The sequence below is a fragment of the Trachemys scripta genome, chromosome 4, assembly GCF_013100865.1.
Source record: "Trachemys scripta elegans isolate TJP31775 chromosome 4, CAS_Tse_1.0, whole genome shotgun sequence".
In the NCBI taxonomy this organism is placed as follows: Eukaryota; Metazoa; Chordata; order Testudines; family Emydidae; genus Trachemys; species Trachemys scripta.
The window spans coordinates 56,084,286-56,100,939 of record NC_048301.1 but is presented as its reverse complement, the minus strand read 5'-3'; the positions used below and the strand labels follow the sequence as shown (position 1 = coordinate 56,100,939).

Sequence of the window (16,654 nt, the reverse complement as noted above, 5' to 3'; positions counted from 1 at the left end):
GTATTCATAGAACATTAACTAAACCAGACAAAAAACTCTTGCCGATGACTCAAGTTATTAAAAAAACATTAAGAGTTTAAAGGCCATGCCATTCACTGAAATTGAGACTTGCAGTATTTTTTTTCAAAGAGATGAAAGTCCTTCATAAACAGGTTACAATATTAAAAAGCAATTAGGTTCAAATGTCAAAGAAGCAAGCCATGATATAATGCAAATATTTGTTTTTATAGATAAAAAGACTTAGCTATTTAGAGACAATATAAATTATCTATTGCTTCGTAAGAACCTTTAATATTGTCTAACTGCTTTTCACTTTACCAGCTCACTTTCAGTGCTTTTAATAACTAAAGATATCAAAACAATCATTAGGTTTTTAAGCTATCCTTACCTCCACAAAAATACAAGCTCTTTTTTTAAGTTATATTCAGCAAGTATTGCAAGACATTTACCTTTCTTTGAGAATTTTTCACTGACACGTGTGCTGAAAAGTATATCTGTCTTTACAGATTCAACTGTATTTTCCAAGTCTTGTTGACTTGCAAGTCGCCGACCAATATTTTCAGATCCTTTACCAACTGGACATCCAGTTAAAACATTCTTAAGGGGGGTGGGGGGGGGGGGGAAGAGAAGGAAAAAAAGAAAACTAATCTTAATCTTTTTAAAAAGCTGAACGTGGGGAAGTCATTTAGATCTTCTGTTACTTTCTAGGCCTTTTTGATTTTGACATCTGCAATTCAGGAAATACTTTTCCAATTTGCAGCAACTGCGAAAAGTGAACTTCTTAAATATGAATTAAAAAAATTTAGTAAGTCAGACCTGGTTTTAGAGTTCTGGACCGTATAGTATACAGAACATTCTACACTTGTTCTTAAACATTAATTGGTCTTGCTTAAAAATAATATATGTCCTAAAAAGGCTTTCAAAATTTTGTCTTTAGTGGATCCCTAAAAAATTTTCAAATGGAGGTGCAGATCCCTTTGGAAATCTTAGGCTTAGTCCGCAGACCATAGGCTGAAAACCACCGCCACAGAATAAGCTACAAGAAAGATTAATAGGATAGTAGAAGTGTACTTACTACATCTTTGCTGCTTTTTCCCAGACTAAATTTCAGACGTAATGACCTGCGAACCATTTCTTTTCGGCTAATCTTTGGAGAGAAGCAACCAGTTTTTCCTGATTCAACCCTGAAAAAGTTGAAAAAAAAATTTTTTTTTCTTTAAAGTTCATGGAAAGATAAATTCAGTATATTATTTTCTTTTTACAATTTATATTCTTCTACGCCCTTTATTTTGAACTTTTAGTGCAATAGTGCTTTGCAGTAGTGCTTCACAGAAAGAAATCTGATAAACATAAATAAAATAATTTAAAATACTAGAAAAAGGACTAATGAGGTTCTATTTAAAATAGTGTGTAAAGTTCTGACACTAATAAGGCGATGTTCAAGAAATTGAACACGTACAAAGAGCAAATAGAGTAATACAAAAACCTCATATCTTTATTAGGGCTATCAAGCAATTAAAAAAATTAATCATGCTGTTAAATAGAATACCATTTATTTTAAATATTTTTGGATGTTTACTACATTTTCAAATATATTGATTTCAATTATAACAGAATACAAAATATTCAGTGCTCAGTTTATATTTTTATAAATATTTGCACTGTAAAAAACAAAAAAAATTGTATTTTTCAATTCACCTCATACAAGTACAGTAGTGCAATCTCTATCATGAAAGTTAAACTTACAAATGCAGAATTAGATACAGAAAAACTCCATTCAAAAATAAAACAATGTAAAACTTTAGAGTCTACAAGTCCACTCAGTCCTACTTCTTGGTCAGCCAATCATTCAGACAAACAAGTTTGTTTACATTTGCATGAGATAATGCTGCTTGTTTACAATGTCACCTGAAAGTGAGAACAGGCATTCGCATGGCACTGTTGTAGCCGGCGTTGCAAAATATTTACGTGCCAGATGCGGTAAAGATTCATATGTCCCTTCATGCTTCAACCACCATTCCAGAGGACATGCTTCCATGCTGATGATGGGTTCTGCTTGATAATGATCCAAAGCAGTGCAGACTGACACATGTTCGTTTTCATCATCTGAGTCAGATGCTACCAGCAGAAGGTTGATTTTCTTTTTTGGCGGTTTGGGTTCTGTAGTTACCGCATCAGACCGTTGCTCTTTTAAGATTTCTGAAACCATGCTTCACACCTCGTCCCTCTCAGATTTTGGACGACATTCAGATTCTTAAACCTTGGGTCGAGTGCTGTAGCTATTTTTAGAAATCTCACATTGGTACCTTCTTTGCGTTTTGTGAAATCTGCTGTGAAAGTGTTCTTAAAATGAACGTCATCATCTGAGACGGCTATAACATGAAATATATGCAGAATGCATGTAAAACAGAGCAGGAGACATACAGTTATCCCCACAAAGAGTATAGTCACAAATTTAATTGACGCATTATTTTTTTAATGAGCGTCATCAGCATAGAAGCATGTCCTCTGGAATGGTGGCTGAAGCATGAAGGGGCATACCAACCTTTAGCACGTCTGGCACATAAAAACTTTGCAACGCCAGCTACAAAAGTGCCATGCGAACACCTGTTCTCACTTTCAGGTGACATTGTAAATAAGAAGCAGGCAGCAGTATCTCCCGTCAATGTAAACAAACTTGTTTGTCTTAGCAATTGACAGTATAAGAAGTAGGACTGAGGGGACTTGTAGGCTCTAAAGTTTTACACTGTTTTGTTTTTGAGTGCAGTTATGTAACAAAAAAACCCCTGCATTTGTAAGTTACACTTTCACGATAAAGAGATTGCACTTCAGAACTTGTATGAATTGAATTGAAAAATTGAAAAATACTATTTATTTATTTCTTTTGTTTATAATTTTTACAGTGCAAATATCTGTAATAAAAAGTAATCTAAAGTGAACACTGTGCACTTCGTATTCTGTGTTGTAGTTGAAATCAATATTGATAATGTAGAAAAACAGCCAAAAAATATTTGATAAATTTCAATTGGTATTCTATTGTTACAAGTGCAATTAATCGCGATTAATTTTTTATTACGATTGACAGCCCTAATCTTTATTCCCAAAAAAAGGAATTAACATTTGTATGCTTTAGAAATGGATGCGACTGAAGTATGATGTATTGAAAATACAGAAACAGAATGATAGATATTAAAAAGGGATCAGGACCTACAAGAACTGAAATAAGCAATTGAGTAAACGATTCCTTGAAAATGGACAGTTTAAAAAAAATGTTTAAAAAAATCTAATAAGCTTTAAAAGTACCTCCACTATCCCCAAAGAATCAGTTTCTTTAAAATACTAAAAAGTAAAAAGCTAATATTTAGTTCAGTTTAACTAGAATTATGACAAGAAATTAGGAACTTGCCTGATTATTCAATTTTTTTTTAAAGTATGTGCACAGCATACATGAATGCTTTAGTCCATGTTCATTTCAACACAAAACCCAAATGTAATGGCAGTTTGGTATGGATACTTGGCCACTAAGACCTGGGCAGATCACCAATTCACTTTACATGTGGAAGGACACGATCTTTTCAATATTAAAACTTTAAAAAAAAAAAAATAATAATAATAATAATAATGTTGAGATTGTCTTTATCCATATGACAGAAAAGGGCAATCCTTTTTTGTTTTGTTTTTCAATTCACTTTTAACAGTGTGCACTCGTAGCTTCTGTGAATTAAGACAAGTTACCTGTAAATTTTTTTGCTTGCAATTCTTTTACTTCTTCGATTTCCTGTACTAGATAGATGCTTTTCACTGCTGATTGAGGGAGACAGTGAACTCTGAGATGACTCGAGAGAGACATGAGGGCTTGCTTCAAATTGAGCTACAGGAATAAAAAAGTCACAGGTACATGATAAACAGGTTCTTGTTTAGGTGGTGTGTTATGTTAAAATAAAAACCTCTAATGCCACTTCTATTTTTTTTTTAAAGCAAGTGTCTTATTTTCACCTTGACCATTAGCAACTAAGAGTTAAAAAAAACAAAACCAAAAAACACACACACAAAATCATTTGTTCAGCACAATGTTCTTGAGAGAACTGACACAGAAACAATTAATTCTGTTTGTTGTAGTCTTACATAAAAGAAGAGGGGGAATTCACCATACGCAAAAACAACCTTTGTTTTGACACTGAGAAGTGGGAGAACATGGATGCTGCTAGTGTCACATCTTAAATTATTTCCATACAGATTAGTTAGAAGATCATTGTTCAAAAGTTGTCAATATTAAATAAAACACAATCAAAATAGATTTAAGTTTTTGTCTTAAGATTAAAAATGACAAGAGGCACTCTTGATCTTTGACAACACTAGATCAAGTATACGTTCTACAACACTTAGGGTACGTCCAGACTACCCGCCTAATCAGCGGGTAGTAATCAATCTATCGGGGATCGATATATCGTGTCTAGATGAGACGTGATATATCGATCCCCGAATGTGCTCCCCGTCGATTCCGGAACTCCACCAGGGTGAGCGGCGACAGCGTAGTTGACGGGGGAGCCGTGGATGTCGATCCCGCGCTGTGAGGACCCGAGGTAAGTCGAAATAAGATAGCGTAGCTGAAGTCGACGTATTCCCATAGCTGAAGTTGCGTATCTTACATCGACACCCACCCCCCGAAGATAGACCAGCCCTTAGCTAGAAGAGAGTTTTAAGAAGTATAACAATGAAGGATATGGTATTTTATCCATCAGCCTGCACAGAAAGCTGAGCTGTGTTGCTAGCATCTTCTAAAACATTAGTATTTATCTGTACTTCACAGCAGATATGATTAACTAAATTATCTTCACTATTTATGCTAATACTTAATGTTTGGAAAGCACTTAATGGGCACTAAAGAAGGACTGTTCCTGCTCTGTAAGATCACAACACAATGACAAAGAGGTTAGTAGAACAGGAATAGGTAGTTTATATGTAATTCAACTCAGCTCACAATAAGCAGCCTAATAAGAGTGGGTCTTTAATAAAGACTTAAACATAGCCAGGATAGTGGTCTTGCAGATAAACTCAGATTGTAACATGCAGTGACACAGAATAAGGCAGAGGTGATTGTGAGAGAAAAACTGACAAACCTGGAACAACAAGTCTGGGAACACAAGCAGTATGGAGGAGACGAGGTCAATACAAGCTTGACAAGGGAAGAAAGTAGGGTGGGGCAAATTTAAGCAAAGCTTTGAAGATGAGGACAAGAAGGTTAAATTTGAAGCAATACAGAATAGGGAGCCAGTGTAAAGGTTATAGAAGAAAGATTACTTTAGCAGCTGCATTTTGTACAGTGTAAAGGACAACGGTGTGTTTAGGAGACCACAGAGAGGAGAATGCAGCAATATTCTAGGCAAGATATGAGAGATTTGACTATGACCTAGATATGATATAAGGAGAGAGAAAAAAAAAAAAAACCTCGATATTGCAGGAGTGAGTAATGGGAAAGATAGTCGTTTTGTGAATAGTGAAATACAGAAGGCTGGGGAGGGAAGAAAAGGAATTCTATTTTGGCCATTTCAGGTAAATGTTCAGAATGCCTAAGTCTTGACATCCTCGACTTTCAATGGGTGCTTTTGAAATTTTACCTTTCAAGCTTGTAACAAGATGTTCAAGAGGAGCTGCTACAGAGAATCAGAAATGCAGAATTGGATGGATAGAGACAAGTCAGTTATGGATACATAGATTTCAGAGAGTTATCAGCACAGATCATAACTGAAGCAATGTGACCGGATAAGATCTCCCACAGACACGGTGGAAAGCGCAAGGAACCAAGGTAATTAAATTGTTATTTGAGTGCAATTGCTCTTCTATGGACTACCCACTAAGAGCAATAGATTTCAAGTCATTAACAGCACAAACTGAAAGCCTTCAAGCTACACTGTAAGTCACTGTACCTGATGCTGGTGTTGAGGCGCTGCTAAAAAGGCTACTTGAGAGCAATTCAAAAGCAAAATTATGCTTCAGGGACCGCCTTTTCTTGCTAGAGAAGCCTTGAGAAGAATCAGTTGGAAGTTTACGCTTGGTGCTTGGAGTAAGAATCAATGGAGTCACTGATGGAAAGACTACAATTAATAAAACTGTATCTGCAATAAGCGCTTAAAGTTGAGAGCATATGAAGTTAAATACTATATTGTTTGTAAGTCAGCTTTGTTTCTCCAGAAGCAGTTATTCAAAACTGAACCAAGACACATGCATTTTAAAAACAGGCATAGCACTCAAATAGCTTTAATAAATTTTGCATAGGAAAGTCCAAAAACCAAGTTAATATGCCAAGAAAATATAGGTGGGAAGAGTTTTAGCTGCAGTCTTCATTGCAAGAAAAGAGTTACCTTTTGCAAGTTTATAAAGGGACAGAGCAAAGCAAGATAAATATATTTGAATTTAAGCATAAATTCATTCTCTAATACTCAACGTGGCTGCATGCTACCCCTACTATATTCAAGCCTTAGTTTTCATTAGATAAAAGCAGATTAATTTCTAATCCTAGAACTGCTCAGTGCTAGCAGCTCTAAGTCTAAATGCAGTATCCTCACTGAAAATGTAACTATATTCAATTTTGACCAGAAACTTTGTTTAGAAACTGGTACCTCTTTGGAATAAAACTAAATTCATAATCTTTAGTTTCAGCCTTGCTAGAATATAGTCCACAAATCTAAAGATACTGCATGAGGCTCTATTTAGTGCAAACAGACACTAAATACCTACCATTTCTGTCTCGCTGAGGTGTAGTGGAGGGTGTTCTGTTAGATTTAAGTTTATTCAATGCTCCACTAACAATATCTGAAATGCAAGACATACCAAGCAATCAAGCTTTACTATTGACTTGTCTTGCTCTATTTTTTAAAAGAGATATGATTTTATGTGAAAGAGGCACCATCAATGACAAAGATATCAGAGTAGTTTCCATGCTGTTTGTTTTTAAAACATTTTTAAAAGGAAAATATGGGCAGCATTATCTCCTGTAAATGTAAACAAATTTGTTTAACCACTGGCTGAACAAGAAGTAGGATTAAGTGGACTTGTAGGCTCTAAAATTTTGCATTGTTTTGTTTTTGAGTGCAGTTATGTAACAAAAACAAAATCTACATTTGTAAGTTGCATTTCATGAAAGAGATTACACTACAGTTCTTGTCTGAGGTGAATTGAAAAATAGTTTTATCATTTTTACAATGCAAATATTTGTAATCAAAAATATAAAGTGAGCAGTGTATCCTTTGTATTCTGTGTTGTAACTGAAATCAATATATTTGAAACTGTAGAAAAAACATCCAAAAATATTTAATAAATTTCAATTGGTATTCTATTGTTTAACAATGCGATTAATCGTGATTTTTTTTAGTTAATTGCGTGAGTTAACTGCAATTAATTGACAGCATTAATATATAAATTTGTCTATTATACACACACACACACACACACTTACTTACTAACACCACCCATCTACCCTAATAATTAACACCCAAGTGCTTAATTTGTTGAATGGAAAGGACTACTAATACATTCTCATCATTGTTTCGGATCTTCCAAGTAATGTAATAGATTAAGGCCAATAGGCTGGTTAAAAGATTAATTTTTAAAAAGCGATCAGCGAAGTTGGGGAAAGAGCTAGCAAATACTTTACATATATGCTGGTTAAAATGGGAAACAAAATACAGACAGTCTGCAATAAATGCAGTGTGTCAATTTAGAATTCAGTAGGCATTTTTAGAGTAGGGAAGTCATATGATACTGGTTTAAGGAGTTTTTTATTGCCAGGAGTACATAAACATACCTATTCCTGATTTTAATATTCGATAGGCTTTCATGAACTAAATTATCAATTTCTCTCCGCAATCAAATCTACTAACTAGATCCTGTGCCATATATTCATTTTGCAAGCTACATGAATCCCTCATGTGAGAAACACATGGGAGAATAAGTATCTCATAGCCAACATATTCCATCAAGTTTAATAGCTTTTTAAAATATATAGTTGGAGAGAAAGATCCTGTGCGTCTAATTTTGTGACTTTAGTGCTCATGAAAGCGAGCAACTAAAAATCGCAAGCTAGCTATAAAGCCTGGTTTAACATGGATAAGCTTTTTCTCAGAGCATTTGTGTTCCAATTTACAATACCAGTGTTATTCCAGTCCTGGCCCTTTCTTGAACAGAAATGCCAACTGTGTCAGAGGTTGTGTGGTCGTTTTATGTGAACAATCACTCACTAAAGACTAGGAAGACACCTCAAAAACTATTTTCATTTGCGACTCAAAAAAAGAGGATTTGAAACCAGATCTCCAGAGGCTAAAAGCTAAAACATTATCCTGCCACACACAGCCTGAAAGAAAATAACCTTTTCAGTCAGAATGAAGAGGACATACAAAAGAAGTGTTATGGCATGACTGCACAACCTAGTAGTTTTTACATCAATAATTATGAAATGTTAAGAAGTTTTCCAACTCTGTGAAACCTTTTATAAAGTTCACCATTTTCAACCTGAGCGTAGCAAACTTCACAGCCAGTTGATACGGCAGTCCGTGGTGCTTAGGGAGAAGCGGATCCTCTTGAGATACATGGATTTAGTTTTCTACATGGTCCTAAAGCCTCAGTTGAGTCTATCTTTATATTTACTCATTGAACCGTAGTCAGTCAAATTTTCAGTATATGTACTCACCCCCAACACTTCGTCGTCTTCTTCTCTTACACTGACTAGGAGATTCACTTTCTTCATAGCCTTTCAGTGAAGGAGTAGAATCAAGAGCATCAATACCTAACATAGCAGGTATTTTTTCCAGGATAAATTCCGGTACACGTCCTGAATTAGAGGTTTGTAGTTTAAAAAAAAAAAAAATTAAAAGTTGGAAACTATAGTTATATAAACATATCTGTATTTAATATAAATAAATGCATAGTCATTTCGACAATTTATTCAGTTGTCATCTTACCAATATCTGCTGCATGATCAATAAGTGTTTGCACAACAGCAGCCTGCAAACGAAGCTTTTTTTCTGTGTTAACAGACATCTTTTCATTATCACTTGAGTGCAAGAGGTTTGGAGCAAAAATCACTGCCAGATTACGGCTATCCATTTTGTTCTCATTGGATCTTATTAAAAAGAAAGAAAATATAAGAGCTTGCAAGTATCAGTTTTGTCTTTACATTCTCTCTTGATCAGAACATAAGCAGTGGGGATAGACAAAACAGGCTAATGCAAATTTTTAGTTGAAGTGGAAGACTTGCATTTGTGAGAGAAAACACACACTAAGATTTAGGGCAGATTCAAGACACTTACACCACTGGCTAGTTAATGACTTATACATGATATTTAGCTTAACAGTTTCCACAGCCCATCAGTTTTCACAAAGCAAGAGGATCAGCCAGATGGGGGTAATCTCATATTCGTTGTTCTTTTGGAAAAGAAGAGATGGCAATATGGCAGCCAGAAAACTGGAATAGGAGTCAAGTTCCTGCTACATGAAGACCCTATGATAGACACCCAAAAAAGTCAGGAGCTGACATAATGCTTACATTATTACTGGTAAATGAATGTCATTAAGAATATTTATAGTCATAATACTGACAGAGAAAGTTACAGCACTCCTCTGGTTTTAGACATATTATAGGAATTTTCAGAGTTTGTTACAAGTACCACACCTATATTTCTCTACTTACCTTAGGGACACATTTCTGAGAAAGTTGAAAAAGTATCGCAAAGTATCTACTGTTCTGTCAGCCACAAGACAAGAAAGCAGCACTGTGGCAGTGTTCTTCTCCTCATTTTCTAGGTGCTGAGCCTTGAAAAGAGCTTCCTGCAGATCAGTTGGAAGGATCGGCTCTGGTAACTCTCTAAAGAACTGTTTAAGAAGCCCTGCAACATCACATGGCAGTGCTGCAGGTAGACAGTTTTCACCTTGATCCAGTTGACTCTGAAATGGTTCATAACTAGCATAAGTTGAGGCCTTCAAAAGCAATTAGATGTCTTACCTTTACTAGTTTGTAGTCTTATCATTAGGGCCCTACCAAATTCACAGTCATGAAAAACACATCATGGATCGTGAAATCTGGTCTTGTATAGGGTAAAAAAAAAAAAAACAAACAAACAAAAAAAAAAAAACACACAATACACAGATTTCCGAGGGGAGACCAGCATTTCTCAAATTGGGGGTCCTGACCCAAAAGAGAGTTGCAAGGGTGGGGAGTGGCAAGGTTATTTTAGAGGGGTCGCAGTATTGCCACCCTTACTTCTGCACCACCTTCAGAGCCAGGTGGCTGGAGAGTTGAGGCTGTTGGATGGGTGCCCAGCTCGAAAGGCAGCATCCTGCCAACAGTGCAGAAGTAAGGGTGGCAATACCATACCACACCACCCTTACTCCTGCTTTCAGGGGCAGCTGGAGAGTGGTGGCTGCTTACTGAGGGCCCAGCTCTGCAGGCAGCAGTGCAGAAATAAGGGTGGCAATACCATACCATGCCATCCTTCTGTACTGCATTTTTTTCTGGATTTATAGTTTCTCCTCAGCCCACCTTGCTGGGGGAGAAAGGTACCAAGTTTAAGTTTCCGTGATATCTAAAAATAAACTTATTTTTGTTTAATCTCATGTCCTTCCTCTAACATTCCAGAAAGATGAAAAAACAGTTCTTTGGTTGTTTCAATAACTATACACAAAGGACTGAAGTTTGTGTCTGGAGGGAGAAGGGGGTCCAGTGACTAGTGATCAGAAAGCTTATCCAACTACTCCCAGCACAAAACACGATTGCTTCTAAAGAGAATCAGAAAGTTAGACATATAGACACTTGGGTGAAATGTAGCTCAAGTCCAATACAATCACTCTTTGAAAGAAAAAAAGAAAAAAATACCTTTAATGTTTTTAAACGGACAAAAGATCCAGATTTCCTGAAGAGTCCTTCAGTGTGAACATGTTCTTCTAAATATTTGCAAGCATCAACAAGAAAGCTGAGGAAAGAAAGTCACAGTATGTTTTATATCTTTGCACAGTTCAATTTTCCTGTGATAAATAATGTCACAGAAAATAATATTTTAGAAAATGTTTATTTTCTCCAATCACAGTAAGAAACTGAAAGTAAATGCAAGTGAGTGACAACCTTATGGGTTCCTGTCTGTTTTCCAACCTCTCTTTCCAAGAGAGAATTCCCTTCCCCTGAGAAGCCTGACCAGTCACAGAAAAGCAATTGTGGAATTCCTTTCTACTTTGAAAAATATTTTTTGTTGAAGAGAAAAATATGTCCCTCAAAATCAAAGCAGTAAATGATGTAGACAGCCCCAAAGTAAATATGGTTCCAGTTTAAAACACACAATCTTTACTTACCTTGGAATACTTCCGTACTCTGGTACAACTGACTGAGGTAATGAATGAAGCGATATTCCAAAGACTTTGCCCTAAAACGCAAAACTCAATTAATGTTGCTCAAGCAGCTATGAAAATTTTACCAGGCAAATACTGCAGAAATATAGACAAATACATAGAGCACAACACAAGAACTGAAGAGAAAGCCAAAACTTTTGGATAAGAACTGATGTCATACTAATTGTTAAAGGGACACTGCCAACTTTAAAAAGATACTTATTTGTAAATAAATAGTAAACAGTAAATACATTTCAGATAACATCCAAAATTACCATAACAAAGATTAGAAAAATACTCCCTATTTTCCAAGTTTGCTTATTTTGCACATTTTATAGCACTTGATCTAGAGTCAGCTTCCCCATGTCCTGTGTGAAACTACAAAAGTTAGCAGGTATAAATTTTATTACAGAATATTTAGAAAAAAAAAATAAACAATACAGAAAATTTGAAGCGTTAGTTATTGGTCATTGGGGGTAACATACAGAGTATAGGGGTATGTTGGTGTTTTGGGGCTGGGCAGCACACATATATATAAGGGCTGAAGTAGCATCTAAAGTAATTTTCCAAACGGACTGGGTTCTTTTTACAATGCATATTTTAATTGCAATTAAAAAGCAGCCATTTTTACCCAAAATAGTCATTGCCGTTTAAGGATGATCACCTCAATCCTGTAATAGAACATCCTAACCCTAACACATTTATCATTTGCATTCACAAAACAATTATAGGTCTCTACTGTTTGTGGCTCAGTGGCAAGACTCTAAGATCCCATAATGTCTGTTTTCTACATATTAGGAAAAAAAAAAATTCACCTGTGATCTCTAGTACCTAGCTAGACTTTTCTAAGGCTCATCTACACTACCAGTGCTAATCATGGTAGCACACAGATGTCTGGCAGTTATGGATGTCCAAGTTTTAATATAGCCCAAGTTGTGAGCTAAGCTGGACTGCTATGTTTTTTGCTACTTTGATGCACCTAATTTTTCATTTTAATTTGTGCTAGATCTATATCACACCATTTATTTTGTTCTCTTCGGAATAATCAAATCAAACAAATTCTGTATTTTCACTTGCTTCAGAAGCTGAATAAAAACAGAACTTCCCCTACTTCATTTTGAATACTCAGAATTCAAAGTGCTGGCTACATGGTAACAAGTTAAGAAATAACTTATGCAAACCATCTTTGGAATCTCTGCCCTAGCAAAACTATTACTTTTAAACACAGGGTAGGTCTATACTTACCGCCGGGTCCGGCGGTAAGCAATCGAACTTCTGGGATCGATTTATCACGTCTTGTGTAGATGCGATAAATCGATCCCAGAAGTGCTCGCCGTCGACGCCGGTACTCCTGCTCCGCGAGAGGAGTACGCGGAGTTGACGGGGGAGCCTGCCTGCCGCGTCTGGACCCGCGGTAAGTTCGAACTAAGGTACTTCGACTTCAGCTACATTATTCACGTAGCTGAAGTTGCGTATCTTAGTTTGAAGTGGGGGGTTAGTGTGGACCAGGCCACAGTAGGATTCATTCAACAGAAGAAAAGTTATACCAACCATCTCATTCCAGAATTGTGCTGAAGGCACAAACTAATCAAAAGCTAAATTCAACAGAGATAGAATCTTGTAAATTCATAGGATCAGAGTAATTAGAGATCATGCCCACCCCAGCTTTCAAAGGCAGTAAGTCATCCCCTGATTAGGGATATCATTGACACTCTACTGGATATTAGCTAACAGGTCAAGAAGCAATCTCCTGAATCACTGGGAAAGAGGTCTGTTCCACAACTGCAGAAGAAATCTTGTCCCTACTATGTCTGACAAGAGAGCCCATTATTAGTTTCTCACTGTGTTTTCAGTATGACTGGTGGTTATGCAAAAGGATTTAATTCACTATAGAAGGTATGTGTGTAAGTGTCCACAATGCACTAACATCTGTCACACATACCTATATCCTTCCTGTTCTCTTGGTCACCTTCCTGTTACTATTCCTTTAATATAGGAATTCACATTTGAAGCTGAAAGAGGATGGGGAAGGTGGCTCTAAAGATGACCACTTTTATGCTTCCCTACACTCCGCAGGGAGCTGAGCCAAACCAGCCCAGAACAAGGCTATTCTAACTCACAATGACCAGGGATCAGCTATGTGTATTGTGTTCCAATTCCCATCAAGGTGCCTGTGGAGCAAGGCAAGCAAGGCTGGCACAAAGCAAATTTCAGGGGAATGCTCAGCTTCATGCTGCATCAGTGGCACAAAGTCACCTCAGCAAGGCCCAGGATTTGGGTCCCTTGCATGCTTTCTAATTAAATATAGTTAGGGCCCTACCAAATTCATGGTCCATTTTGGTCACGTTCACAGTCATAGGATTTTAAAAATAGTAAATGTCATGATTTCAACTATTTAAATCTGAAATTTCACAGTGTCATAGTTGTAGGAGTCCCAAAAAAGAGTTGTGGGGGAAGGGAGGTCACATGGTTATCGTAGGCGGGTTGCGGTACTGCTACTCTTACTTTTGTGCTGCTGCTGGCGATGGCTGCCTTCAGAGCTGGGCAGCTGGAGAGTGGTGGTTGCTGGCCGAGAGCCTAGCTCTGAAGGCAGAGCCACCGCCAGCAGAGGCGCAGAAGTAAGGATAGCATGTTATGGTACTACCACCCTTTCTGCACTGCTGCTGGCGGGGTGCTGCCTTCAGAGCTGGGCGCCCGCTCTCCGGCAGTCCAGCTCTGAAGGCAGTGCCGAAGTAAGGGTGGCAATACTGCAACTACCCTAAAATAACTTTGTGACCCTCACTGCAAATCCCTTTTGGATCAGGACCCCAAGTTTGAGCAACCCAGGTCTCCCCCCGTGAAATCTGCATAGTATAGGGTAAAAGCACACAAAAGACCAGATTTCACGGTCTGTGACAAGTTTTTCATGGCCATGAATTTGGTAGGGCCCTAAATATAGTTAACTGGCATTTGAGTAATCACAGAACATTGTGCTTTGACTTCCATAGCCCCACACAAGCTGATATCTTACAGTGTTACCTGCATTATGATATCTTTATGTTGACCTAAATACTGAGAGAAAGGAATTGTTTTCTTTTAAAATATATTCAGAGTATCTAGATTTTTAGAGTAAATCCATTAACATGAGAGTTACAATTTCTATTTTAGACAGTGGAGGGTAGCGTTTGGTATTGAATAACAGAATATCCTGAGGATGTACTTCTGAAGAGTCAATAAGAATAAACTACATTAGAACTCAGCCTAAACACTTTAAAGTTCACTTTCAGGTTATACTGAAGTGCACTCAAAGTGCAAGAACATTTATTATATTTAATATTAAGAAACTCTTCAGTCATTATGCAAAGAAAAGCCTCTCAATGCTAGAGTACAGAGAATCAAATAATTGGAAAAGAGACACAGTGACGGGTAATTGTACAGCATCTATGTACTCTGATTAGATGAGACAAATGGCAGAAAATTTCATTTAGAATCAGAGATGATAAAGCACTTAAAATTCAAAAAGTGCTTACCAAATTGGCAATATACAATAGCACCTTTGGCACACTTGGCATCACTGAAAATATTAAGTACTGTGGAAGCAAGCACTAATTTAAGAGTGCAGTTCCTCTTTCAAGGTCTTTCTGCCTTGCAACATGCAGAGATCCCAGAAGGGAATATCAGCAGTTACACACTCATCACTTTACCAAATCACACCACTGGTATTAGCTGACTGACTGCTGCAGTAACCAGCTCAGGGAATGGGAAAACCCACTTATTGTACCTCTCCAGATGCAAGCATTAAAAAAGTTTTTCCTGACACCTTCAGCGAGTGACCAGTTTATCCCTTGTAGCACACAATCACCCTGTTTCTCCACGTACAGCCTGTTTCGCCACTACAGCCCTGTTTATACAGCACCAGGAAGGGTTAGGGTTATCACGTCTGAAATCCAAAAAACTCAGCACTTCCCTCCCCCCAACAAAACAAGTCTACCACAACCCCAACCCCACCTTCAACAGCCACTTATAGTATCTAGTGAGATAACATATATAGATAAGCTTGATAACATCACAATAACAGAGTTGCTTTTTATCAGCACATTTTGCCAGCTAGTCTTTGTAGTCGTTTCGTTTAGCCAGCTGTCACTGAATGTGCAGTTTCTGATGTGAGCTCCCCTCCCCCCAGGAGATGTATTAGGATCACTGGCACCATTGCACTGATCTTCCATTATTTAACGTACGTCCCACGTCTCTGCGGTCTCTTCACTCTTGCATGACCCAAACCCACTCTCAGACACATGGGTGATGTGTTTTCTTCTTGGTGGGCAGACAGCAGCTCTATATTCAACAGTTTTGATCGGTTATTGTTTAAACGGCAGAAGTGGGAACACTGCAGCATCTTTAGCTGGACCCAGAAACTTTTAGCGTTAGCGATCCCAGTGTATTGTGATAATAATGCAAATCTTTAGACCCACATAAAAGAAAACCTGACCAATTAAATTATTTTTCTGGCAACTAGCAAATCCATAAAAAAATCAGCCAGGTGGGTGAAATACCAGCCAGGTGGTAACCTTAATTGGGGTACAAGCCTGGTACCCACCTCTCAGGGCCCCGCCTGCTCTGCCCAGGGTGTCCCCAGGCTAGCAGGCGGCTCCACAGCACCTACCGGAGCACCCCCTTACCTCTACAGCCGCCGCTCCAGGCTGCTTCCCCGCCGCCCCTCGGCAGCTCCCACTCTTCACCTTGATCCCATACGCGGCCCGCAGCTGCTGCAGCACAGCCAGGCGCACCACGGCGCGGCCGCGTCCCGCCATCCCGGCTCCGCCGCGCCTCTGCGCCCCCTCTGCTTCTGCTCCGGCCCCGGCCGCGCCTCGGCCGGCCTCTCACCCCCTCACCACCATCCCGACCTGCTCACACCGCCCCCCTGGACATCCCGTCCCCGACCCTTCACAGCCCCACCCCCGCCTCCCTGCGCGTCTCAAACACGGCGCTCAGCCCCGGCGCCGCCTCTGATTGGCCCGCTGCGTCCGTTCGAATCTCAGGTCCCCACTGCTCAACGGCCAGCCATGCGCGTCCAGAGAGGTGCCTGAGTCCTGCCTCTCCGCTGGGCTCGGCGCCGCGGCAGGGAGCGTTTACGGAGCCCCCTCCTGAAACTCCCAGAAATGCGGCGTTCCAAGCGCGGGCCGCTAGTCCGAAGGAAGTGCGGTTATCTTCAGGCGATCGCAGGAGCTACCTAAAGCGCCATCGCCCTAGCCACAGGAGCGGCGGGCTACGGCAGCCGGTAGAGGCCGCTATTGGGGAAGTG

General features: G+C 38.7%; 1 protein-coding gene across 3 annotated transcripts in view; it reads right to left on the bottom strand.

Annotated features, from left to right (window-relative positions):
* LOC117876684 (neuroendocrine protein 7B2-like) overlaps positions 1-16,163 on the bottom strand; it is a 69,983-nt gene extending 53,820 nt beyond the window's left edge. Inside the window, exons 1-11 of one of the 3 annotated variants that reach the window (XM_034768980.1) lie at positions 16,032-16,163; positions 11,338-11,408; positions 10,868-10,964; positions 9,686-9,939; positions 8,958-9,118; positions 8,687-8,827; positions 6,739-6,813; positions 5,928-6,083; positions 3,736-3,871; positions 1,076-1,184; positions 450-597 (exon numbers count right to left, since the gene is read on the bottom strand). In XM_034768980.1, the coding sequence (XP_034624871.1) occupies positions 450-597; positions 1,076-1,184; positions 3,736-3,871; positions 5,928-6,083; positions 6,739-6,813; positions 8,687-8,827; positions 8,958-9,118; positions 9,686-9,939; positions 10,868-10,964; positions 11,338-11,408; positions 16,032-16,163 (1,480 nt within the window). The remainder of the gene's footprint in view (positions 1-449; positions 598-1,075; positions 1,185-3,735; positions 3,872-5,927; positions 6,084-6,738; positions 6,814-8,686; positions 8,828-8,957; positions 9,119-9,685; positions 9,940-10,867; positions 10,965-11,337; positions 11,409-16,031) is intronic. The other 2 variants (XM_034768981.1, XM_034768982.1) reach the window with 2 other exon arrangements.
* Between the last annotated feature and the right edge of the window lie 491 nt (positions 16,164-16,654).